The 27,135-nt window shown below is 38.3% G+C and overlaps 1 protein-coding gene across 1 annotated transcript in view; it reads left to right on the plus strand.

Moving 5' to 3' along the window:
* LOC113524957 (potassium voltage-gated channel subfamily B member 1) overlaps positions 1-27,135 on the plus strand; it is a 39,377-nt gene that overhangs the window by 424 nt on the left and 11,818 nt on the right. Inside the window, exon 2 of the mRNA XM_026911392.3 lies at positions 667-1,498. Within this exon, the coding sequence (XP_026767193.1) occupies positions 944-1,498 (555 nt within the window). The 5' untranslated portion in view covers positions 667-943. The remainder of the gene's footprint in view (positions 1-666; positions 1,499-27,135) is intronic.

The raw sequence follows: 27,135 nt of genomic DNA on the forward strand, positions 1-27,135 counted from the left end.
GCTACGTAGGTGACATAGTTCTGATCATTTTATAAATTATTTTCTATATTGCATTTGTACTCATGTCAGAATATGAAGATAAAATCCAACTCCTTGCTTTCTAACACATGTCAGATAACGCCTGGTCTAATAATCTGCTGTTTGTGGGATGTTAGAATATTTACACACTGAATATTTAAGGCTATTTTAGACCATAAGTAGTTTTTTATTTGGAAAGAGACATATTTGAGAACTTTAGGCAGAAACAAAGCGATTTTCTATGCAAAGAACAAATTCTGCTCATATTCGTAATTGCGCTTGAATCCTTTTTAACATTCTTTAAACATTTTCACTATTTGTATCCAAATGATCTTAATAACAATCGTTTTATAAATAAAGTGTTTGCCTGGTTCTCCAAACCAGCGAGCAGCTTTCCGTTTCCAAATCTTCGACTGGTTAATCTCTGGTGAATTATAAACATAACCTGCTTATCTGAGCCAGTATAGGGCCATGATCGCTTTAGTGGAGATGAGTAAGACAGAGGAACACCTTCAAATGTCAAGCTGGAACACATAAACGCTTTAAAGAGTGTCTACTGTTCACGTTTAGGCTCGTTTATAGAAACTGGCTTATTAGCAGGAAAGTGGAGACACGCTGCCGAGAATAAAACGGTTTCTCTGCTTTCAGCACTGGACAGCGACCGTTTGGAAGGCAAGTTCACAGCAGTCCACACAGAGGCGGATTATCATCGAGCCAGACGTTCTCATTAGCGGATAACGAACATGGCCTGCAAGCTGCTTCCTTGTTCTTCACGTTCAGTTCTGAGTTTAAGTCGGTTTCACACCCCTCCTTTTTTGCAGCGGGAAGAATGAAGGAGAAGAGAAGCAGATTTAGGCGGTAGTTCTCTCAGACACTTCCAACTGTTACTCTCTTGAGTAAGGAGGGATCGCTAAGGAGATAGGAAATGATTAAGACCGGGTCACGCTCTACCTCCACTGTGCCGCCTGAGCCAGTGGAGATCATCCGGAGCAAAGCGAGCTCACGCCGCGTGCGCCTGAACGTTGGCGGTCTCCTGCATGAGGTGCTGTGGAGGACGCTAGATCGGCTGCCGCGCACACGCCTTGGCAAGCTGCGAGACTGCAACACACACGAGGCCATCATGGAGGTGTGTGATGACTACAGCTTGGAGGAGAATGAATACTTCTTTGACAGGCACCCAGGTGCATTCACGTCTATTCTGAACTTCTACCGCACGGGTAAGCTGCACATGATGGAGGAGATGTGTGCACTCTCGTTCAGCCAGGAGCTTGACTTCTGGGGTATTGATGAGATCTACTTGGAGTCATGCTGCCAAGCACGCTATCACCAGAAGAAGGAGCAGATGAATGAGGAGCTGAAACGTGAAGCTGAGACCATGCGCGAACGTGAGGGTGAGGAGTTTGACAACACATGCTGCACAGAGAAGCGCAAGAAACTTTGGGATCTCTTGGAGAAACCCAACTCTTCTCTAGCAGCAAAGGTATGTGCTGGTGTGGATTTGTCTACTTGGTCTCAATTTGTTCCATGCTTTAGGTGTAAAGTATAGCAGAATTAGTAAACTGATGTGCTGCATGCTGTTTTCTTTCAGGCTGATATTTATTTAGCCCAGAGATTCTCAGTTCGAGTTCAGACCCAAAGTGCTACACAGTTTCAAGTTCTCCTTGCACCTACAACCCAAATCCAGTTTAATTATCTGGTGAGCTGTATCAAGTGTTTGCACACAGGGAATATGGGAGAATATATGTGGGTCACAAGAAGCTGAGAATCTTGGGTTTAGCCAGATTTAGGCTCACTAGGTGATATCATTCACTAACTGAGATTACTGGAAAAAATATCACCATGACTGTGGCCAGGGCCCTGTCCAGTAGCTCGTAATGATGGTGTAATAACCCTTATGACATTGGAGTAGGGCAAAGTGACAGCACTCTAATTTGAATTATGTAGAAGTGGTGTAGAATAGTCAATATCTTTTATTCTTCTGTGCGTTCTGAGTAATTGTCGTCATATCATTTTCCACATCAAGCTAATTGCAAAATGGCATGCTGATGAATTCAAAGTAATGCACCAGAGTATCCCTGAGCGGACTCTGGAATCAATCTAATGGAGCTCCAGGGGTGATCATAGCACTTGCTCCACCGAAGCAGATGAGTTTGCTATTGTCAGACAGTACATTTACTTAACTCACTAATGCTTTTAAACTCTTCATTTTTATGATCTCCTGACAGTGAGTTCAAAATAGAGTAGACATCTGACATTCCCACAGTCCTGTGATCATGCATAATAAAGTAGCGTAGTATCTGCATTACATGATTGTGTTTGATGGTCATTTTTATTATATGTGGAAGATGCAAAAAAAATATGCCTCTTATTGTAATAATACTTTTACTACAAGTGCATAATGTGGGACGACTGTAATTATTTAATGTGTACTGGAAATGACGGTCAAGTGTAATTAGCACTGCACACTCATGTCAAGTGCTAGCCAGTGAGTAGCACACTTAGGGACATGCATCACTTTGCAATTAGCTTAAAAGCTCGATCTATTTTAAAGCCAATCAGCAAATCTTAGTGTTAGACAATTGCTCTCAAGAACGGTATAATATAGAGAACTGTTGACAGAAGGAGTAGGAGACAAAATGCATGGTTCTTACTATTACATTTACTTCTTCTGGAGTGCTGAAGCATTAAACTGTGTATTTCAGCACAGGACTGTTTTGTTAGCTGAAGAACTGTCTCTACTCACAGTTCAAGTTGAAGAATATTCTGGTCATACTTAAGGGCTGTCTTTGGTATGCTAACAAGAGGGCATCTTGCTGTGAGAGCTGTGAGGTTTTTTTTTTTTTCAGCACTCAGTCACATACTTTTCTCAAGTGTTTGTCACTCCGCCAGTTTTCTAGACACAGTCTAAGGAACGGAGGAGGAGCTGAAAGAGGGCTTATTTCACCAGAGGCTCATTGTGTCTGGTGCTTGCGTTTTTGCCAACAGCATCAACATTACTTGTTCTATTAACAGGTCCATACCCTGACAACTTCTAAAACATGAACAGTGACATAGAATAAATCATTTCAAATTCTTATGTAGACAGTTACAGATTGGGAGTGTCTGTGCTAAAACAAACATAAAATACATTAACATCTTTTAAGTTTTGCATCTGGTCATCCAGTAATTTTCTGAAGTTTTATAATTTCAGGGCTAATTTGGGTCCTTTTTCAAACTATTTCAGATGCTTGGTAGATATTTTACTCCATGGTACTTGCATATATAAATCGATGTTTTCAATGTTTAAATATAGACATTCCAGACCATATCTAACTACATCAATAAACTTTATACTACCCATATTTCTACATTATTGGTCTGTGGCATCAAACAAGCCGGTTAGCTATAGTCTGAGCAAATCCTGTGAGGTGAACGTGATCCTGCTGGATATTCTCACCTCCATTTGCCCTCATACCCCAGGGTGAAACATGGCTTCTATAGGATCCTCTTTGCACCTCACTTCCTCATGGCAAATTAGATTTCACTGGGTGGGAAAGAATAATTGCAGAGATATTATGGTATAAAATGAGTGAAATGAACTTAATTGGTGCCTTAGTTTACTTTAACAGGAAACCTATACATATTGTTGTATATCTGAAGCTCTAGTTTATTTTTTTCAGGATACAAATCCATATAACTGATTAAACAGAATTAGAGTGCAAGTGTGTGTATGCGTGAGAAAGAGAGAGGGTGACAGCCTGGTACCATGCCATTGATTTCATTGCTTATGTTGACAAACAAGCCCCAATCTCGTGCTCTCCTCTCAGCGTAGTGGACATGGAGCAATAAAAGTGTCAGCAGTAGGTTTAATAGCACCACAGCAACAGCTGGCTTGTTTCCTTGTGCTTAATTGCGGACCAGCAGGACTGAAACTGCTCTTTGCCCCATCCATAGATTCCTCTGCATTCATTTTTCAGTGCAGATGAATATTTAATGGTACATTAATTAAGCTCGACTTTGTGCCAAGGCCAGGGAAGGTGCAATATGGACTATCCATAACTCGCACTGTCAACCTTTTGGCATTACTGTAGAGTTATCACCTCCCAAAATACATACAGGAGACAGAATTCTCTACGGGTGTGATTTTTCACCATCAAAAAGGTGATGTGAGCCCTGTGCTTTGTGGAATGTTATTTCCAATTTACACCAATTCATGCAAATATGGGGCACCTTATTCAATGATGCACCAATGATGGAACCTGTGTTTATGTATCCCTAAAAACATATTTTAAATTATTTATGCATATAATATGAATGGGCTGCTTCATGGTGTGTAGTATACCTGTGTTATGAGAACCACTGGAAAGCAGACAGTGAATGAGCACTTTAAAGTCATATTTTAACTGTGCTTCAGAGGCTGAAAGTCATTTGTATGGGACATAACCCCACGTAAGGCAGGCTTTTAGATTGCATGTCCAAGACTGAGTCTAATACCAGAGACTGCGTGTGGACAGTATGCATACGTACAGAGAATATAAGCACAAAAAAAGATCAGGACAAAAAAAATCCCAGCCCTGAACAGTTGACTTACCATTAATGTATAATGCCCATATGTAGACACACACAGACAAACACACACAAATCTGTACAAACACGCACAAAAACAGATATGACTCAGCAGAAACACTTCTATTGTTTAGTGACATGTCCATTAAAGGTTTTGATTTCAACCACAGTCAACTCTTTCACAGTTTCTAAAACCAAGTGCTATCTTATCCCAGACACGACCTACACTTTTCCACTCATAGACTGGTGGAAGACGGGCACACTCTGTCCTCTAAAAGTCAAATACTGGAACCTAAAACCACTGCAATGCTCACTTGAGGAAAAGAAACATTTAGAGACTGAATGAAAGCTGATTCTTTGATTTATGCACCTAGCCTTGGTACATTAATAGAAATTAGATTTCAGATTCTGACATTTGATATTTGAAAACTGAGCAGAGTTTGAAAAATCAGTGCCCTTTTCCGTTAACCAACAAATTATGCTTCAATATAGAAAAAGTGGAGCTGAAAATATTGAAAACACTTCCTGACCTAAAATGTTAACAGTGTTTCTGGGATAGTTTATATGTGTAAACTCTTGAGTTCCATTGGTAGGTCCAGACTTCTCCACAATTCTCATAACAGAACTTTCCTATTAGTTTCACTGTAGTTACTGAATAATTTATAGTAGTAAATGAGAAATATGTATTAAGATGAAGTACATAATTAGGTGGGAGTTTAAGGGATTAAGCAATGTAGGACTGAGTCCAACTAAGTCTAGAGCACATCAGATACACAAGCACACAGATACTCACACACTTTAAAGATTAATAGATGGCAATACATGGGTGAGGCAACCTAAAAGATTGGTGAAGGGAATAATTGCTTGTGTGTATGTGTGTGTGTGTGTGTTTCAGTTCCTACTACATGCACTGTAAATCTATAGGACAGCCTATCCACCACCCCACTAATTCATTCCCCATATATCACCTTATGGAAAGACATATGAAGACACAAAGTCAGCAGAGAGAGTTGATTTCCTTTCTCTTCCAGATGCTTACCCAAAACATGAACACTCAGAGACTGTGCTGTTTGAGTAGTAGTGGAATATGTGGCACATATAGTGCATAGTTTTAGTGAGAGGGAGCTTTATTTTGGTTAATATTCACTATCGGATATGCTTCCCACACCCGGCAGCAGCCAGGCTCCTCTGACAGGTTTTCTAATGATCCATCTTATTCCTCTGAACTTGTGTAGAAGAAGGCTATTTATATCTCACTCCATGAATTTAGAACACAATACCAGACAAGAGGAGCATGGAAAGACAAGACATGGTTTTTCACCAACAAACAAATTAGTATTTCTAAACCATGACATCTATTTGATCAATGACTAGCGTCCCTTAGTTACAGATGGGCAATGAGCAGGTTAAAAAAAACTCTAACAACTCACAAGGACTGCTACTCAATAGTGTGAACTGCTGCATCAGCTGGAGTCTACAATTAGGTTTAGACAGTTGACGAAGCAGCTTGTGTTTATTTCACATGTCTTATTAAGTAAGCCAATGTACCAATTTTTAAAAGTGCATAGAGCCAATTACAGTGAGGAATGCTTAGTGGTAGGTTCCATAAACAGTGCAGATTGTATGGTATACTGGTTGTGATGACTTATTGCTTAAGCTTCAGATAATGCATTAATTGGCTTGAGAGGAACTTTTACAATACATTTAATATGTTTCATTAATTGGAGTTGGTCTGTGAGCATTCAGGTGGTTTTTGGTTTGTGTGGTCTACAGATTACTTTCTTCATTGACAAAGGAGCTTGATTACAAAACTTAGTGTGGTTTCTGAGAAGAAAAGCACAGAATTAAAAAGAGTACAAGCATTTAAAAGATTCTCAACTGAACCATCCTCATCCATTAGCTTTGTAATTTTGCCTCTGACTCTACTCTAAGCCTTCTAAAACTAATTATTGTTGACGAATGATTTATTTCTATACCTAAAAGTCAGATTACAATCAAAGGTGTGTTGAGAGTCCATGCTGAGAGAGGCAGCTTGGTGTAATTAACACATTTGACTCCCTGCAAAGCAGCTCTAGTATTAGAATATTAGTGCCTGCCAGCCAGTTCAGGTTTCCAGGGAGATATGTGACCTTTATTAGCATATCACCAAAAAGGGCACAGAGCAGGTTTAAAGTAAAGACACTGCCTCTCCCCTGAGATTTTCGTCAAATGTGGACATACATATATGAGGGTGACTCAAATGAAAACCTTTATTTTTATTTTGCGTTGGTTATTGCAAATAGGAGTCACAAAAGTGTATCATTTCTGCATCTAATCTCCATTTTCTTCAATGCAAGTCTTCCATAACTTAATGAGTGTCCTCATTTCTAGAGATTCCTCTAGAAAATAATTCTCCTAAATTCTAATTTATATTGCACTTATGTCACAAGGTTTTAATTTGACTCACCCACACATACATATACATAAGTATGTTCGGAGCTGAATAAAATGATAATATGCACTATATGGCCAAACGTTTGTGGACACCTGACCATAACACATATATGTGCTTTTTGAACATTTCATTCCAGATTTAGTCCTCCTTTGCTCTTATAATAATCTCCACTCTTCTGGGAAGGCTTTCCACTAGATTTTGGAGCACCATTCCAGTTCATCCCAAAGGTGTTCAGTGGGGTTGAGGTCAGGGTTCTGTGCAGGACACTCGAGTTCTTCCACTTCAACCTTGACAAACCATATCTTCATGGACCTCGCTTTCATGCTGGAACAATTTTAGGCCCCTTAGTTCCACTGAAGGGAAATCTTAACGCTACAGCATGCAATGACATCTTTTATAATTCTGTGCTTCCAACTTTGTGACAACAGTTTGTGACAGAGGGGAAGGCCCACATATGGGTGTGATGGTCAGGTGTCCACAAACTTTTGACCATATAGTGTTTTTGAAGACACGTCAGACAGATAGTGCATGGTTCTGTCAGTCATATTCTCTTTGTAACGGGAGGGATTTATTTCTGTCAGTTAAACAGCAGACATGCAGTGCAGTATCTTCCCTGACCTAAGATAATTTCTGTTCTTAATTGAGATAGAGGTAATGTGGAAAGCTTGTAGATGCTTGACAAAGGCAAGTAACTAGCCATTCATTTTAGCATTAAAGAGTGCTCCCAGGTCAGTACTTAATGTAGAGAAACATACTGTACAGCAAAGAAGTGCCTGGTGAGAGAAAAGCCGCTGTACTGGGACTTGTGAGAGGTCAAGCATGATCTCCAGATTTCATTCATTATTTATAGTGGAGCTGTCAACCATAACTGTAATCATCAGTCAACTGTGGGGAAATAAGGGAGGTAATAGTGGAACAGGAGTGGAAAGAGACTGTGGTAAGAAAAACTGCATAAAAAAGAAACACAGAGGGAAGACAAAATAAGAAACAATGAAGCAACAAACACTATTTTAGTCACACCTCAAACCACATGTACTCTTCTAGTACTCTTCTGATTTTTGATTATACGTAAGTGTCTAGTGGGTTCACACTGAAAAATACCAAAAACAATATTTGCCAAGCTAATGATGTGTTGAGCAATCAACACTAATCTGTCCCATCATGCACCAGGGAAGCAAACATGAGGGCTTGCAGCAGAAAGTGGACAGAAACAACATGACAAACAAGGGCAAAGAGCTTGTCTATGGTGCCACTTTTGTCTCTGCCTAAAAGCTGTTAATTGCTGTTAATGTATAGCAATGTACATGTATAGCAAAGAAAAATACACCCAGTACTGTTGGTTAAGTTAGCCAGCTAGTCAGGGAGTACTATCATCTACAATTTCCCTAAACATAATCCTTAATATTTCATTTTAAAACACTTTTATATATACAAAATTATATGTATATTGAATATGTCCTTTCTAAATGTCCAAGAATCATGTGTGTATTTTTACCTTCATTAGAATTGCCAGGATCTTTTAAAATCCATACATATGTGAATAATTAGGAATGTCCCTGTGTCTTCCTACTCTCTTAAATAGCCTAATACCCCTATGAGCAAGTTAAATGCTAATAAACCCACCTGCATTTAACACAGTTATATATGAATGGAATTTCAGTATCCAAGTCTACCTAACTACCTAAATACCTAACTAGATATATTTAGCTTAGCATGCAGCTTGTACATCTTAGATGTGATTGGTTTAAAGCCATAAAGCTTATGTAGTGCATGAACTGAGCTAAAAAGGTCACACTCCAGATACATTCTTTGTAGATGTACTGAAAAAGTCTCTATTTTAAATGGAAAAATTAGGCATTTATGCTGTGATAATAATCTTTACCCAAATACCAATCTATATAATCTAAATCAGCTAACCGGAATTAGCCACAAATCATGTAGGTAGGTCAGTAAATACTACACAGGCATTTACAATTACTGTTTTTTAGTACCTTTAAAACACAATCACACAGTGACATCATTGTTAACCAGCAATCCTTTTCTCTTTTTTTCATGCTTTCTACACTCCACAGAAAACCTGGAATTAAATACCAAGTGTAGCAGTGCATATGCAGAACTTATTAACCATCCAATACACCCTGGAGAGGTTGATTCAAGTATTGCACATTCACTAGCTCTTCCAAGCCAATATCAGCACTTAACAGGAAGGTAGCCTGGGGCACTGGGCTAGCAGAATGCACCAGCACTAAATCTGAATCACTGCAGTGATCAAGACTTCCACTGCTATCTTCTGATGATTCAGTGTCCTAAACAAATACAGAGCACCACATTAGGATAAGCCAGATTTTCATTTGCTTATGCCATTGTAACAACAGGAAAGCATAGGCATTATTAATAGACACTTCAACATGGCAAAAGCTTTTCTTTTAATATGCATCCTACTGTGTTGTGTTCTGGGACACCTGGCTGTACAGAAAAAACATAATTTATAAATAATAATAAAAGTAATTTATTAAGATTTTCACAGCTCTTTTTTAAAAAAAATATCATTATTTCATATTCGTCAACCTTATATCTCACCAGAAAAATACGAGGAGTATGACATTCAACTTTGACTGATGAAACACCATACGCTATTGTTTTATTGATACAGTTTTCTATGTATTTCTTTTATGCACAACTCAATTATCTGCAATTAGCAGTCTTGTAATTCTTTCCTTGTATCATACAACAGTAGGCTTACACCTATGTGCGAAGTCTGCCATCTTTCCTATCTGCAAATCCAGCAGCATTGCTAAGTGTCCAGGTGTGCCTGGCAGATAGTGCTACCTCTACTCACTACATAGTGAGATCCTAGTTTAACAAATGCACAGTTTCGTGAAGGACAACCAGCAATCCGAGGCTATCACCTATGTCCCGGCTACACCTTGATAAGTAGTGTGTTTCTGCATATAAGCAATTAGGGCATTAATCAGGGCACTATTTGATTAGTTCTATTAAAAACATACCACTGTACCTCGGCCAAATCTCTTCCCCAAAAATTAGCCTCACTTTATATTTATGTTGTCAGAATGGCTAAAAGAAGCAGCAGCGATGCAGTTGATCATTCTGCTTTGCGTAACATTGATCAGTCAGTAATTACACGATGTGATTGTGAGTCATCCTATTTCTACCTCCTTTCTAACAAAGCAAACAGTCCTGATAAATATCATCTGGATGAATGAGTGGAGCCAAGAGACACAGACATGAACAATGACCTAGTCATTTCAGACATTTGTCAGATCATTATGCACCAAATAAAATCATTTAATCAGAGTTATGGTTGTCCAAGGGTGGACTGGCTCTATCTGCTAATGAAGAGTGGGACTGAAGCAAAGGCTGGAAGTCAAACTGCAATGGAAAGAACTGATCCTTTTAGTATTTGTTTAACCAACCACTGTAAATATCTTGTTTTAACAAAGAAACAGATTTGGGCTTGCAATCTGTCTAACTGTCAGTAAGTAAGCTATTTGGAAATTAATTTTTAAAACCTCTTGGCAAATTAGTAAAATGGAGATCAATGTGAGTCTGCTGGGGGCAGGGAAGAAATCCAGGGTTCTGCTATCATGAGGGTCTTGTTTAGAAAAGCATGAGGCACTGTCATCAGCAATAGCGGCATCACAGCACACTGTGTACCCAATTACACAACCGGTGCATGGCGTTAGCTTCAGCTCAAACATAGATGAGCCGGTGATAAAAAGCCCCTGTTGCTATGCAGATGGGGAAAGCCTCTTTGGCTTCAGCTTTGGGCAAACAAACAAAGAGAGAACCCTCAGCAAACATTTGCTCTATGTTAATATCTCAACCTTATTCACACAGTGAACACCAGGCATCTAAGATTACAGTGGTAACAATGGTCATAATCACATATCTGATATGATATAGCATAGACAAACAAAAAAAAATATTGCATGGTCAGCTCACAGAAACAATACAATATAGTATAACAGTGCAACCTAAACTGACTGTCTGGGACGTGGGACCTACAGAGTCCGGGACCTTCAGAGACAGATGTGAGAAATGTCTGCAGATGAACTGTGCAAGGTTTTACAACAACCTAGCAGGTGATTTCCTTATAAAACTTCACAACAGTTACCGACCTATTTCTAACTTGCCTTTTCTGGCCAAGATACTTGAGTGTGCACTGGCAGCTCAGCTCAAAGTACACAGAGCCTGCAACAACTAGTTTGAGGAGTTTCAGTTTTAGGACAATCTATAGTACTCAAACTGCACTTATCAGGGTTGTAGGTTGTGGCTGGTTGTGGGTTATTGAACATACATGTTCTGCTGGACCTGTTGCTTTTGAAGTAGCATCCCATGACATATTCTTGCACTAACTTGAAAAAATTGTTTGACCTTATTGGTACTGTTCTCTCCTGGTTCCAACCGGATTTTTTTGACAGACAGCAATTTGTCTTAATTGTTTTAAAATTACATTTTCAGACTTGCCTCTTTCATGGTGTTGTTCAAGGATCAGTCTTAGGCCTGCTGTAATTCTTTTTATACACAGTCCCCCTTGGCAATATTATCAGGTGGCATGGTTTGCAGTTCTATTGCTATGCTGATTATTTAGATTTACATACACACTGACCCCTCACAGACTGCCTCCTCCTGAACTGTTTGACTGCCTGACTGACCTAAAGACCTGGATGAGTATGAACTTTCTGAAGCTTAACAAAAACAAATCTGAGGCTATATTGATTGCATCCCCAGACACTCTGAAGAAAATACCATTAACTGACTATCCATGACTTCATTACATCCACCTCAGCTCAGGTTATAAGCCTACCTTAGACTCCTTTAGACTTTAGACTCCTTTAGACTTTACACTGTAATTTGATTCTCATATTAAAACATTATTAAGACAAATTTATTTCACCTCTAGAACACTGTCAGACTTCAGACTCCCTTTCCCTCTCTGCAGCAGAGACCTTTATCCATTTATCCTTTCCAGGCTCAATTATTGCAACCTTGTTCTTTATTAACTGTGAGTCCAGGGTGAACACATTGTAGTGTGTGCAGAACTCAGCTGCTAGGGTTCTTACCCACACCAGACCATGGGAATACATAACGCTTACGGTTAAAAAGTTACACTGTCTTTCTGTTTGTTTTAGAATACAGTACAAAATATTTATTCCTCATTTTAAAATACAACTAATGCTTCATTTGACTTACCTTGAAAGTGAGAAGTCAGAATTGTCATTTCCAACAATGCCTCATGTTCGACTTTTGTTAGCAACAAGCTAGCCAGATGACACTGATGTGATGTATATGTTGTTGTCATTCTTTTGGCTGCTCCCATTATTGGTCTGCACAGTTTGGCACAGTTGTTATGCCAGATGCCCTTCCTAACACAATTTTATCCAGTCTTGAGACCGGCACTGGGAGAGCACTGTTTTGTTCAACCCCAGTGGCTGGGGTTGGTTCCCTGGCCCAAGAATCGGACACAGACCGCGACGGTAAGAGTGCCAAGGCCTAATCACTAGCCCTCCATGGACCCTGATGTGATGAATATGTAGCTCCTCAAAAAAACAGCAATCTGTATAGTCAGTGTTATAGATTTAACCAGCTTTTTCTGTGTTAATTGATCAAAAGCAAATACAGCATAAGTATATACAGCATAAGTAGGACACGGATTCCCAAACCTTTTGGGTAAATGACCCCAAATGGACATTTTTAATTTTGCAACCCCTAGCCTTAACCACCCTACTTTTTTTAAGTACCAGATTTATAATATAGGATTCCTAAATATTTGAACACTTACATAAGTGATTAAAAACCAAAGAAATTCCTTGCACTGACTTACCAGTTTAATGGTTGTTGTGTTGCTACAGGAAAAATAATCCACGTCTGGGTGGTATGATACTTCGCACATGATTTGATTGCTCATGCAGACCTTTGTTCTCACACTCGCTCACATCATATGTACCTTCAGAAGATTTATAGGCAGCATTCACTAGATGGCATGTCAGAGCCAAAACATCCCTGTCCTTCAGGTTTACAAATTGAACTATAAAATGTTTATAAATTTCATGTGCACACAATAATTAGCTCTTGTTCTCTTGAAAACTTTCTGCTGTTGTAAATTTTGTCATGGTCATGGCTCAAATCGACAACTCTGACTTTACATTCAATGTATTTCCTAATCTAGAAAATCCAGAAGACTGGTGCAGAAAACAAACCTTGTGGTAGGGTTGAAGGCTACATGAGAGGTTTTTAAAATTCAGACACTAGCTGTAATAGGAAACCTGGTTATTATTAGTACTCAGTAATGGTCTAATTGTTTGCATTTTAAATCCTGTTATGTATCTTGCAGTGAGAATTCACACCTGGGATGGCTGAATGAGTGGAATTCAATGAGTAAATGAGTGAGTAAGTGAGTGAGTGAGTGAGAGAGAGTCTTGTTTTTTTAATGTAAATGTGAATTTTTTTTTTTCACCTTTTCTGTCTCATTGCATGTACTGTAATTGTGGCCGAGTGCCAGTAAAATGTACAGCAGGTCTTTCTCAGGTTCAGCATTCTCTCCACTCCTGTGTTCCAGATTTCATCTTTTATTTGGGTATACTTGAAACAAAAGTGGCATCCATGTGTGGGTTCCATAGGTCAGCCTGCTCTACAATACCTACAAAGATAAAAAAGAATATTAACTGACTACTAAACATGTTAGCAAGCAGATGCTTCGCTAAGCCACAGAGCAGAAAGGAGTTTCTGAATCAATGCCCCATCCAGTACCGTCATCTAAAGGAAATCAAGTATCTAAGGACGTTACACAATGGCTTGAATATTGTGAGAACATAGACAATATTCACTTGAAGTGAGTGACCTTGTTTACATGGGAAATATCAAAAGCTGGTGTTCTCCTCAGCATCTGAGAAGCTACCACATTATAGAGTCAGGTTCAGAGAGTAGCAGTGCAGTGGGGGAATAAATATTGTTTGTGGTGATGCTCAGTTAGAAAAAGAGAACAATGAAGAGGGATAAACTCTGAAGATGACAATACAACTTGGAAGATGTGGTACCTGTGTGGGTGTCTGGCTCCACAGTGACACATTTTCCCCACGGACTTCTGAAAATGCCTCATAAAGTAACACATTTGTGTCTCACACTCACGCAGCAAATCTGGGGTTGTGATGTAAGTGATTTGTACTGACAGGAGCTGAATCATTTTGTCACACTGCATCAGGGCACCTCACAATCGACTGATTTCCCAGAGGTAGTTGCTCAGATTAATGGGTATGGCATATGAAAGACACTAGTAGCACTTTGATGTTATACCTCTGAGACCAAGAGAGCCCAGGTTCTCAGGAGAGATGGGAGAGAGAGAAGGACAGTCTGAGAGTCTGGTCTTTTGTTGATTACTGTCACAGCTATGTCCATGTGTCCATGAGAAATAATACAGGCATGGCATTTGGTCTGATCAATGTAATAACAGAAACGATTTTTAAATGGTAATAACCATTACCTCATTTCCTTTTGCTGCAGTCCATTGCAAATAATTGGATAGATCTTTGGGTGCATTTTTGGGTTTCATAGTAGAGAACGCGAGGAGCTAAGCTAAGACAGTTCATGGGTACTTTCTTTGAGTATCATAACCAACAGATGGTGAGTCCATTTTCAAGGGGAAAATGTGATACACATTTAAGAAACAATCTAGAAATAATACAGAAACTATGACAAAATCAAGTTTACCTTTTGGAGTCAATACATTATTATCGTTTTGGCTGAAAGTCTCAGTCAAATATCGTGGGTGCCATACATGAATGCACAAATACACATATACTTAAAATTAATTATATTAATAGAGATGTGTACCTGTGTAAGTGATTCCGAGTGTAAATGCTATGTAGGAACAGTAGTATTTAAGAACACGTTCTGTATGTAAGCAGGACGGGTGACATGACAGAGAATGAGGAGATAGGGGGAGATTTTTCTAGGTCAGTACACGAATGCATTCTATCTAGACCGGTTTCTATTTAAAACCAGGCTTTAGGATACAAAACACCAGACTGATATTCATATTTATAAAAGGATTTAACAGTTTGGAAAAAGATCATATATTTAGAAGGTCAGATGAATTGAAGAGGCTCATCAGATGCATCAGCAGGGACTACTGTGGTTTCTATTTTATAGTAACACAGAACCAGAATGCTCATCAGTATGGTCTCTTAGACATTAGTCAGTTCACTGTATACAAATCCAAGAGCATCCTATACCTTTGAACCCTTTCTCTAATGATTAGTTCCAGTATCTGATCCTGCTTAGCTCCAGACAATGTACTGTGTAATACAGAACAGATTACCATGCAGGAAATTGCATTGTAGTACACAAAGTTTCAAGGACATTTCTGACATATATATTCACATATATATATATATATATATATATAAGAAACATCTCTTCCGTTACTCTTCCATTCTTCTTCCTCTATGCTGACTATTCATGTCTTAGCATTAGCAGGTCCCAGTGGACTCCTGTCCCCTCAGGAACACAGAGAGACACACCATCTTTTGGGCTTCTAGTGCAGCGTTTTCCCACAACCTTCTAAAACATTTAGAAAGTGGGCACAGACATTTCAGAATGTTGCCTTTGGTCATTGTTAAGTGGGCCAGCATTACCACAGTTGTCACACAGAGGTTGTACAAAGTTAGGCTCCCTCTCTAGAGAGAAAAGAGGGGTATAATGAGAAAGACAGAGCAAAGAGGCACTGCCTGTAGCCAGAGGCACAAGTCTTCATCCACATACAGCAGGTAAGCTCCCATCACTGCTGCACTGTTTCAACCTCTGCCATGTTTTTTTTCACACTTCGTCCTTTATGTCCTACCCAGTTTTTCCTCCATATCTAGCCAGTGTCCATCTTATCTCATCTCATCTCATTATGCCTCTCTATCTAAAGGGTTTACGTTGAATGGTTTTGTGATGATAATGCTGTTGCAGACACACAAAAAAAACACAAATTGTGGAATAATTCCTTGGTTGTAAGTTAAAAGTTGTGGTCTTAGATTGATTATTTATGACCATTGACGGTGGACAAACCAATTCTGTCAGGAATGTAAATGCTGCTGCAGTGTGCGTCTAAAAAGTCACCAATACGAGCAATATTTCATCATATGGTTACCGTGAGAGAATCTTGATCGTATAACCCAACTCAGAGCACACATACACACATACACAAACTGCTATCACACAGAATTTGCCATAGAATTTGAACAAGGTTTTTACTGGCATCATCTTATGAAGTGGTACATGCAATAAACTTATAAACCTACTGTTATTGCACTTAAGCTCTATTAACTAACTCTCTTCATCTGTCTTTCCCTATATTAAGCTTTCAATTATTTGCTCCTGTATTTTATCCGAACTGCTTTTTCAAGTCTGTCATATCTGTGTCATATCCATAGATTGATTACTATTATTGATTTAGTTTTATAATTGGGAATGACTTTCGGGATGTCTGAGATTCATTTTCCCAAAATGATTTTTCATGGAGCAAAAGAGCTCCATGAAAAAAGTAGAGCAATAAAGGAGAATGCGTGAGCACTGCTTGGTGATCTTTAGGAAATTGTGTTCTCTGCTCATTGCTCCAGTATTAGCTTTATAGAGGTAACTTTTGAGCAGCTCTAATCATTAAAAAGAAACTGTGGAAAAACTGATGGAACTGGGTTAGTTCAAATTTAGCTGGGTATGATGATCAGCTTTAAGGAGTGTTCTGGAGAGTTCCTAATAATCTCTTGTGTCATCAGCAATAGGTCCTCAAAAAAGCATTGTAATCATTCCCAATTAGAGATCATGAAGATGATAGCTCTTTGCTATAAACAACCTTGGAACCCTGTGAGAGCTATTCAGACCTTCAAAATGATCACAAACACTTGCCTTGAAAAGGAAATACTTCACTGAGCTTTGAGTAATTCTACATTCAGTCTTGATTTTATTGCAGTCAACTGTTTAATTGAATTATAATAATATGGATTTTATCACTTTACCCTGTGAGTTAAGGAAAGTGAATCCTACATCAGTGCCTTGAAAACTATTAATCTTATGGTGTCTGAACATGGGCTGGTCCATCCTCTGGGGTAGCCCATCTTACAAATGTATGTAAAACAGATTATATTCATATACAAACAGGTGGCCACACATCTGTTCTGCCTGTACATTAGCATTTCCTAGTTCCTGCACTCTCAATTCATTCAGGAAACCTCATTCAACAGAGGATTAAACTTTATAAGAGCCACTGATTCAGAAGTTTAAGCATCAGTTATTTTCGACAAACAGGCTATGATTTATGTTGCTGCTTTCTACAGTGGCATTTAGATTTTGCAATGCTGTACCAGTCTGTTGAAGAAAGCAGGTCAGAGACGATTGCAGCTGTTGAACTGATTTAGAGGAAGAAATCTGTTCCTATAATCATCTCATCAGAATGTGCTCTCTTTTTTTTTTGGTAATTAGGGATGCGTTCAACAAACATGTTGGATGAGGATTCATCCTGTCATCGACATTGAAACACACTCAAGATTTCTCCTCTAATCTACATCAGATCTTGAGCTCTGGGTTTTTCTAATGCCAAGTCGCAATCAATGGGTGGCCATGTTCTGTTTTTTTAGTATAAGAAAGTTTGGGAAGTGGATGGTCTGAATAGGGCAGAGCTGAATAAATGTACACAGCACAGGACTGATTTTTATCTTATTATTTTATTTTATCTTATTTACAAATTATCTTCCATAACCAATTTTAGCAGCTGCTTTGTTTATAATGCAGAGACAGTAATAATTACTGCTGTGGCACTGGCAGAACTTACAAACATATTCATATATTCACACATGTACAAGAGGAAGAACAACATGGATATTTAACGCCTATAATATGCAACCATGCGTATTTTCTAAAATATTAAAAACACTACATCCATCACCTCAACAGTAAAAGCGGCCTTCCAGCCCAGTGAGTCCATATCATCAAAGAGCGGAGTGCAGTAACAGCACAGCTCGGAGAAACACACTCTCCATGTATGGCAGAGCCTAGCTGATCCAGCATGCCGAACTGAGTGTGTGTTTACACTGTGTTAAATGGATGTGGGCAGCGTGCTGTGTGTCACCCACACACACTGACGTCTGTTTGACGAGTGAAAGTGTGCGTGTGTGTGTGTCTGTGTGTGGGATAGGGGGTGGGGGTGGACTTTTAGTTAACTATTAGGGACCATATGGGATGTACTCTTCTATGTTCTCTGAATCCTTCTGCCACTTATGTGTCTATAGTATAATGGGTTGTTTAGAATTTCACTGATCATTTATTTATTTATTCAGAGTTAATTTACATTTAAAAAAAAAAAAATCATACACTTGTAATGCAATGTTTCTATGAATGAATAAACATTCCGAAAGAACATGCTTTCTCTATTGAGTACAGCGACTACACTCTGGCTGCTAGATGCACCGCACATACCCTGCTACAATTTACAGTTTTGTTCCACTTGCAAATCAGAGCTGCTGTTTGCTCCTCTTTATACAGTAATGACAACATGCTACTGGAAAAAGTCAGACAGAGAAACAAAATTGAAGAAAGGCTAGAGAACAAGGAAACTGTTCTAAACTTCATCCACAAAAAACACATTTAGTAAAGTTGAGCACAAATACTGCTTCACTTCCCAGCACAACTTCAGTAATGGAGTAAAAGTCTTCAGTGATTGTACTATGTAGTTCTGGAAAGAGTGAGGTGGAGAGGGAAAGAGAAACTCCAACAGCCAAAGTAAAACAACGAGCAGAGAAAGATGGAGTGCGAGTGGAAGGAAAGCAAAATGAGATGCTTCTGTGTGATGGGTCCACAGAGCCCTGCTAAGCTTCAGGTTTTTTCTTACACCTAGAATTAATTATTCACTCCAGGGCACAGCCTCAGGATGAGACACAAAATCCTCCTGGAGTTCTCCTATTCTATGCCTCATTCTACTGCACCTCTCTTGAGAACAGGAGGACTTCCTTCACTTCCTGCACAGGGTTTCCTGATAAAGTCTCAGAACTCCACATCTGCAGTCTCATGGGGAATGTGGCACTGTGTTGCTATAAGCCCACTTGTTTAGTTCCTGTGAAAATGTGAACATCTTGTTTAGTGAAGCAGGTGTAAGTTTTAGCTGAACACAAAAACAAGGTTCTTATATAATCAACTGCAAAGCCTGCGAATTTGATTAGTTTATTAATCATAAAATATGTTACTTTCATACCACAGTGCTGTTGAATTCTCAATTCTGGTAAGATGGTGATTCATTTTCTATAACAGCTATAGTGCTATATCTATAGTGCCGGCTATAATTCACATCACAGGTCTATATTAATGCACTTGATCTAATAAGATACTGTTTCTATAGCAGCAGCTCATTAACAGGGACTAATAATAATGGATTTATAAAATGCATTGATATTTCACAAAAATGTATAGTTGTTAATGAGTGGAAGGAGTCTCCACTGTCAGTGCTTTGTAAACATCAGTAAGTTTTCTACCAGGTTTTCTACTCTCTTTTTGGTTTCTTGGTAGCATGACAAGCTGCGGTTTTTTTTCTGTCTTATAAATTCAAGAAAGAGAAAAAAGAGAGACTGACGAGGGAATGATGTTCATAGCTGCTATAACGTAGGGATGTGAATGTTCCACAACGTTAAATGCAACTGTAATCAATTAACAATGTGTTTTATTCCTTACTTATTTATATCGCACCTTCCGTTTCCCAAAATCTGTGATCCTAATCTGTGAATTGAAAATTCGCATCATTGTGTGCAGTTTGTTTTGTACGACAGTTTTTGCTCATTCTTATGAAGGGTACAAAGCTGGCGATCACTGTAAGTGCCAGTGAGCCACAGTAAGAGTAAGAGAAGGTCAAGGCTTATGTTGCACAATGATTTTCCCATGCTTTTATCCAGTCAGACTTTTCAAATCATGGGTTTCCCTGCCTTTGCCCTCCCTCATGTTTTTGTTTTTGTGTCTGCATGCAGTCTATGACCATTACCATGACAACCGCTTGGTTGAACAACAGCTTCAATATGAGATCTATTCTGTATTTCTAAGGGGCAGAGCGTTCTCATTGAAGAACATGCTTGGGTTTATTCCTATAATCCTGTAATATTAATTACCAAATTATAGGTTGTTATATGAATCATTTTTATATCATTGGTCAGTTTATGCTTTGTGATGATTTTGTACTCATCTTTTTATAGCTCTGAATCACTGAAGCAACCCAGTGCATATGCCTCTTACTCAGAATTTCCCTTTCTAGCACACCACAGGGAGTGCATTCATTATGTAGACTGGTTCTGTCTATGAGACTGGAATATTCAGGAAGGTTGTTGCCACAGAAATATGCGGCATCATATTAAACATTTATGTATACACGACATAACTAGAACTGTGAGGCTCATCATGAAAATCTGATTAATAATGAAGAGTTAAGAGACCAGGATTACTGTTTAGGATATTTACTTAAAGTTGTGAGCTAAATGCAGAAGTGTTCTTCACCATGCAGATTAATTTGATGCCTGCAAATAATGTACATTCAATGAGAATTCAGGGCCACATCCTAAAAAGCATTCAATACACTACATAGGATGGCTAAATAGCAAAGACAAGATCGGTGATCTAGCATACTATGTAGTAGAGTGGAATATTTTTGGGATATGCAACAATTATTCATGACTCTGGGGATATTATCTGCTGTTATTGTTGTCCTCTCATGTTTAAAGAAGTGTTATGAGAATAGAAGCTTCATATTTTTTTTAAATTCAATTAACGTGCCTGGTATAACGGAGTGTGAAATGCATAAAGTACAGAGAAACACACCAAAAACACACCTTAGCCACTGGCTAGCTAAGGTTACTACACCAGCTATAAAGCAATCTGAAGCCAGGATTTACACACTTTCACCTCATATACATTTTAAATGCATAAAGCACTGGCAAGCACACAATTGTCATTGGTACAGAGAATGCTAAATGGTGCAGCATACAGTTTCCACCTTCACAAAAGGTAAAGCAAACAGACATATAACCAGATCTGTTGTAACTTTATCTAAAAAGAGGAAAAAGCAGGCATAATAACCAGCTCTATACAGTGAAAGATGTCTGGAGTAAATTTAAATAATTAAGTATGCTGTGGTGATTAATTAGGCTATTATATTAGGCTATTATAATGGGCTCTTGTAGGTTATACTGTAATGTATTTTATACATTGTCTTGTATTTCAATCACATGACTTTTCCAAAGTCAACATTCAATCTAATCCAGTTCATAACAAAATCATCACATGATTTGTTTAAAATAATAATAAAAAAAAACTCCCTATGTGTGATGTGAATCTGATTGCTGTTTGAACAGAATGGCTGTTTTGAGTGAATTAACTCATTTTGCGAGGTGTGAGTTGGTCCCAGCAGCTGCTGTTAGAAGTGTGCACAGAAGCGTGTAAGAGCTGTATGTATATAAGCTATTCTTCATGCAGGCAGTAAACTAAACAACATATTTGGTATCCATGCAAGTCATCTCTAGCACTGAATGTATTTACTAGACCTAAAACTTAAAAGCTGTACACAAGCGACACTGGGGTGTGAAAAAAGTATGTGTTATGTTCATGTTGTCAAAACAAAGAAAATGGTAGAAATGATGTAAAGGTCATGGGTCAAACACCCAGTGCACATGCCCAGCATGCCCCTCAGTTTCAAGTTTCATCGTGTACGGGAAATACACTGAAAAAGTCGTTGTGGCCAAAACATACAAATGGCTTTGAAATGACCCATGTTAGTATGGACCAAGCCTAAAATACAGAAATAAGCATGCGGTTTTATACTCAAGAAAAATATGGAAACACAACAAAAGTAACACACAGTGGTGAGTATAAATGACACAGCAGACGTATACATTTTGGCTTCAACAATCTCTTACTAGAATATAAAAAAAAACAGCCAGTGTACGTCAACAAGCCACAATGATAGTGGTTGCTACACACTGACAAGAAACAAACTGCAAACAATCCCAGTGACCTGCTGCCTGCTAGTGTGAACAGAGACACATTCATAAGATGAGGTGCAATGTACTATGCACTGGTTTTAAGTATATTGAACAGATAGTAATGTTAAAAAAAAAATACCAGTCTCACAGGCATCATGAGTTTCTGTGTCTGGTTGTTTCGATCCTTATCCGGCTGACTTGTTCACCTGAGAGGAGGACTTTTGATTAGGTGGTGACTGGCATGCGAGGGTTCAGCAGGGACTTTCTTGGCTTGCCTTCTGGTTCTGGTGTTAAACAGGTAAAGAAGAGTGGATGGAGGATGAAGAGTGGATTAATAGTTTTCAGCAGAGCTTACACATAATGTGTTGTAACTTGTGCATGTCATATTTGGTGGGAGAGCACCACAAGGTTCTTGTGGAGCTAGTAATTTGTATTTATTTATTTATTTATTTATTTATTAATTACAAAACAGCGTTGACATTGATGTTTACCGTCATCTTTGGTGCTTTCAACATATTCAGCTCCTAGTTCTTGCAACTACTTCAAAGGACCAGCCATTCATCTTACCATTGGTACACAGGTTTTCCACCTTCTTGGATGAAACTTATGCCAGTTGTATTGTGCAAGTCTTTGACAAAGGGGTTCTCGGACTCTTAACTTTTTAAAGAGGACCTTTATTTTCTGCCCAAACCTGCTAAAGTGGTCTGCGGTAAAATAAGTGCAGGAAATACTTACCTGATTGAGATTTTCAGGCACCATGTAATTTTTAAAAATAAAATCGACTTTTGTTGTAACACTGGCTCTGGTATGTTGACAAGCTCAGCTTCCATCTTAGCTATTGTGGAAATGTTTACCCTCCCAATCTTGCATTGGCAGATTGAATTTGTTTGACTATTATATCTGTAGGTCTCTGATGCAGTAACACTTGTTTGTTACATGGTGAGGTTTTCATTACATATAGTGAGCTACTTCCTGTTTCTTAACAGAATGCACATAAACTGGCACCATGACCTTCTTCCACACTTTGAGCAAATGAATTCCCCAAAGGATATAACAATTAAAATGTGTTATTAGTAACAGGGTGACTTTAAACATTTTGTTGGACAAATGTAGCTAATTACAGAAGATGTGCATGAAGCTCAGAAATGTTGAGCAGAACAGGGGTCCACCCTGATAATCAGCTATACCTTCCATCATGTTTAAACAGTTTTTACAGAATTTTCATTGTTAAAGGCATCATAAATGTCTAGAATAAACATAGCATTTTGCTGGAGATAAAATATAAATATACAGAGAATATTTGTAAAAATACCAAGTTCATCAGCCTAGCTAACCTTAACTAGAATGAAGCAGAGCATTCCCTATTTCTGAGCTTGTGTAGGGTTTTTTTAATGATTGGCTAGAAGCACAAGAAAAGTTCACATAAAATTCAGTCTTCCATATCTCACTGCTAAGAAACATCCCTAGGATTATTGCCAGCTTGTAAACTATCACGTTAGTCATTTCTCTGCTATGGTTACCAGTCAATAGTAGCATTTAGTAACTGGGAAACTATGTTACTAAATGAATGCTTAGATTTATTAGATTTGTTTGGCAACATGAAATGTTAGTTTAAATGAATAGAGTATAGTTTGAAGATATAATATAATTATTATATATAATAATAATATAACATAATATTAAAAAATATTAGCTACCCATATTAATTATCACCAAATAAAAAACTTACCAGCTTGTTCAGAAAAGAAATATCAAAGACTAGCTAATATTATACAATTTGCCCAAGCAGAGCTTATTGAAAAAATATTGCATGCTTGGATATGGTTTGTCTGTATAACCAGCTAACTGTAGATTAATAACCAAGAGAAGGAGGGAGTCAGAATTACTGAGATGGCCATGCTTATTTCTCATTTTTTTATGGTGTTGGTTGGCACTTTAGCCTTTGTATCATGATTAACTGAATTGATGGTTATTATACTCTACATTTTCATACCAGCCTTTCTCTGCATTTCACAATTAGTTTAAAGCAAAAATGATAACATCTATATTTCTTCTCATTATCATTATTGATATTTGCTAGAAGTCAAAATAATTTCATAAAATGTAATATACTGTATATATATATATATATATATATATATATATATATATATGTACATACAGAGAGAGAGAGCACTACATTATAGTACCACAAGAAACTGCATTGCAATACATTACAATGTAGACAATCCACAAAGTTTCAAATGTCACTTTGAACGCTTCCTGCCTCTTCCTGTGCTATGACATTTGACTATGTAAAACCCAGTCACAAAGTCCATCATACTGATAACTGACTACATGCATACATTACTAGACAAGTCTCATGTTAGCAAAGTATGTCATTTGCATACAAAGTAAGTATATATTTTTTAACAGGCTGGACTTAGTTTCACGAGCGTGCATGACTATCCCTGAAATCATATCTGTCTGCAGTTTCCAAGCCCTTGCAAACAGATGAAAGATAAACACCAAGATGGAGGGATCAATTTGACCTCAGAGAAGCCTCTCTCTATGTTTCCGCCTCTCTAACAGGACACCGTGAGACAAATGTAGCCACAGTACTATGGATCTCCAACTTGCTGTAATCTCCTGTACATTAATTATTGAGCTCAGGAGGTGGGGGTGGGTGTACATTGGTGGAGCATATAACATCAAGGGAGTCATTGTCATTGGAATATGTGTGTGAATTCATGCATGTGTCTGTATTTGAATCTTTATGTAATAAACTGGTATGAATTTGTGTCAAAATTCATCTGCCTTCTACCCGGCATACTGTACAGTGTATACCAGCATATAGTGGCTTGTGGTGCATGTGTTTTCAGACTAGTGCAGTCTGGTTTCTGTGTTTTCTAGACAGTTGGTATGTCTGAAATGTTGTGATCACCTGAGATTTAGCCTAACATCTAATTAACACTGTAAGACTATGTGAAAAACAGATGGGGAAATTTTAATTTGACCCTGTATCCTGAGGATTGTTTCCACTGAAAGCATAAGGCAGCAGCAGTAATGCAGCTAATTCAGCATTTTGTTTTAGTTACTAGTACTAAAACTATAAACTCAAACAAAATTAGTTACAACCTAGTACAATTTTGTACACAGTCTCCTGCCAAAGTGTTTTTGGAGCTCTGGCACTGGAGATGCTCTTTCTGTGTTCTACCCTTCATGTGCCTTCTACCTGGTGGGCTGTTTGTGGCTCAGTGGCGTAGCTGCTTATTGCTTATTATTCTATATTACATCCCCATCCGTTTTACATAGTTGTGCTCGAATAAGTGGATAAGAAAGAACAAGTTGGACAAGGAGACACTGCAAATAACAACTAGAAACTATACATAGATACACTTGGACTGGAGACTTCAGCCCCTATGGGGGTACAAAACTCAAAGTTGTGCTATGATTCATATGTTCAGAGGTGTGGGCTTTCAAGCTTCTATATAAAACTATTCTTTAATGTGCTATAGGAACAGAGCTGTCATTTAGTTCAGAAATAAGACAATTGTTCCTGATATCAAACCTATGCTATCTCCTTTCTTGCATTGAGCAGAGATGTAATTGCACTGAGGACTGTTTTCCTTAATTGCACTGAAGGACTGTTGTCTCTTCATGGCTATGCTTCATCAAGTGATTTCCTGAATGAGAGAGTCATCAGTGCCCATGGAGTAGTGTACATGGATCAGCCAGTGTCTGCCTCAATCTGGGCTTTAATCATTGTATTGACAGGAAAATTGGCTATAAAAGATAATTGACTATAAATGGAGAATTAGGAGATGAAGGAGAGAGGAAATATTAGGCCAGGAAAGAAAAGCAGGCGAAGAGAAGAAGAAGACTTACTTTCTGACATTTAAGTGGCTGTGATGTGCAGGTAGTAAAGATTAGGAGTAATGAATCAGGCCGAAAATAGGCTGAAAAGACAAAAATCTAGAGATAAATAAATAGACAAAGAAGCCAAATCAGCCGATGACTAATAAAGACTATAGGTAAGGAGTGAAGGAAACAGAGGTCTGGGGAAAACAGTGGAAGAAACAAGCAGGTAGTGTAAGTGCCACACTAGTGGCAGACGAGCATTCCCCGTCATCATAACCTGGTGAGCTGTGAGCGGGTTGTCATGGAGATGGTGGGCGGGACGGTGTGATCTTTTCATGGCAGTGTTCACACGCTCTTATGCCAGCAAGGGAACCCTGCACTGTGTTTGCCAGAGCTGGAGCAGTCTCAAAATCCAGAGACAGACATACTGTTACAGCACACAAAAATGTGTCCAGATAATTTAAAAAATATTTCTGAAAAATCCAATCAGTCTCACATTGAAGGAACACGTCTGATGCTGGGATCATTTTACACTGATGTAATATGGGGAAAATCCATAACAATAAGGGCCCTACAGTGTGGTCAGAGATATGCAGAAATACCTTGTGCTATGCCACCCGACCGCCTTTTAGTGCCAGTGATAAGAGCATAAAGCACAAGAGCCAGTCACTTGATCCTGCATGTAGTAGAATATACACTTCTGTAGTACCATCTAGGATTACAGGAAAAGGCCAGACATTCTTATATCCTTTTGACTCTAAAAATGAGCCAGCTGTTTTTTGCAAAACATAATTAGCAAAAGCAATTAAGAACATATAAACTATTATATTTAAATTGGGTCCTCATGTAGTTATACCACTTCCAACTGGGGAGCCATGGTCCATAGATTGACAGTATTTGGTCTAGATAAGTTATGTTATCCACCACTGATTTTGAGGTAATAATGAGTCATTTTAGCTATTGAGTCAAGCAGGAAAGAAGAAAATACTACACAATCATATGAGCACAATAAGCAACCAATAGCGACAGATGGGAATTATATTTGTGATAACTTTATTGGACTTCATTGATAAAGAATAGAAATTAACGACTTTTAAATATAACCCTTGGAATAGGAATAAAGCATTATAAATCAAATATCTTGTAAACGAGAATAAGATACATACAGTAGGATTAGTAACTTCTACTGCAAGCAGTTCTTTCAAGCTCAGCAGCCAAGCATAGATAAGAGCTGAAATTAGGTTTACAGGCTAAATACTTAGCTTTAATAGGGAGTTACATGAGAAT

This window comes from Pangasianodon hypophthalmus, chromosome 2 (assembly GCF_027358585.1).
Source record: "Pangasianodon hypophthalmus isolate fPanHyp1 chromosome 2, fPanHyp1.pri, whole genome shotgun sequence".
NCBI lineage: Eukaryota > Metazoa > Chordata > Actinopteri > Siluriformes > Pangasiidae > Pangasianodon > Pangasianodon hypophthalmus.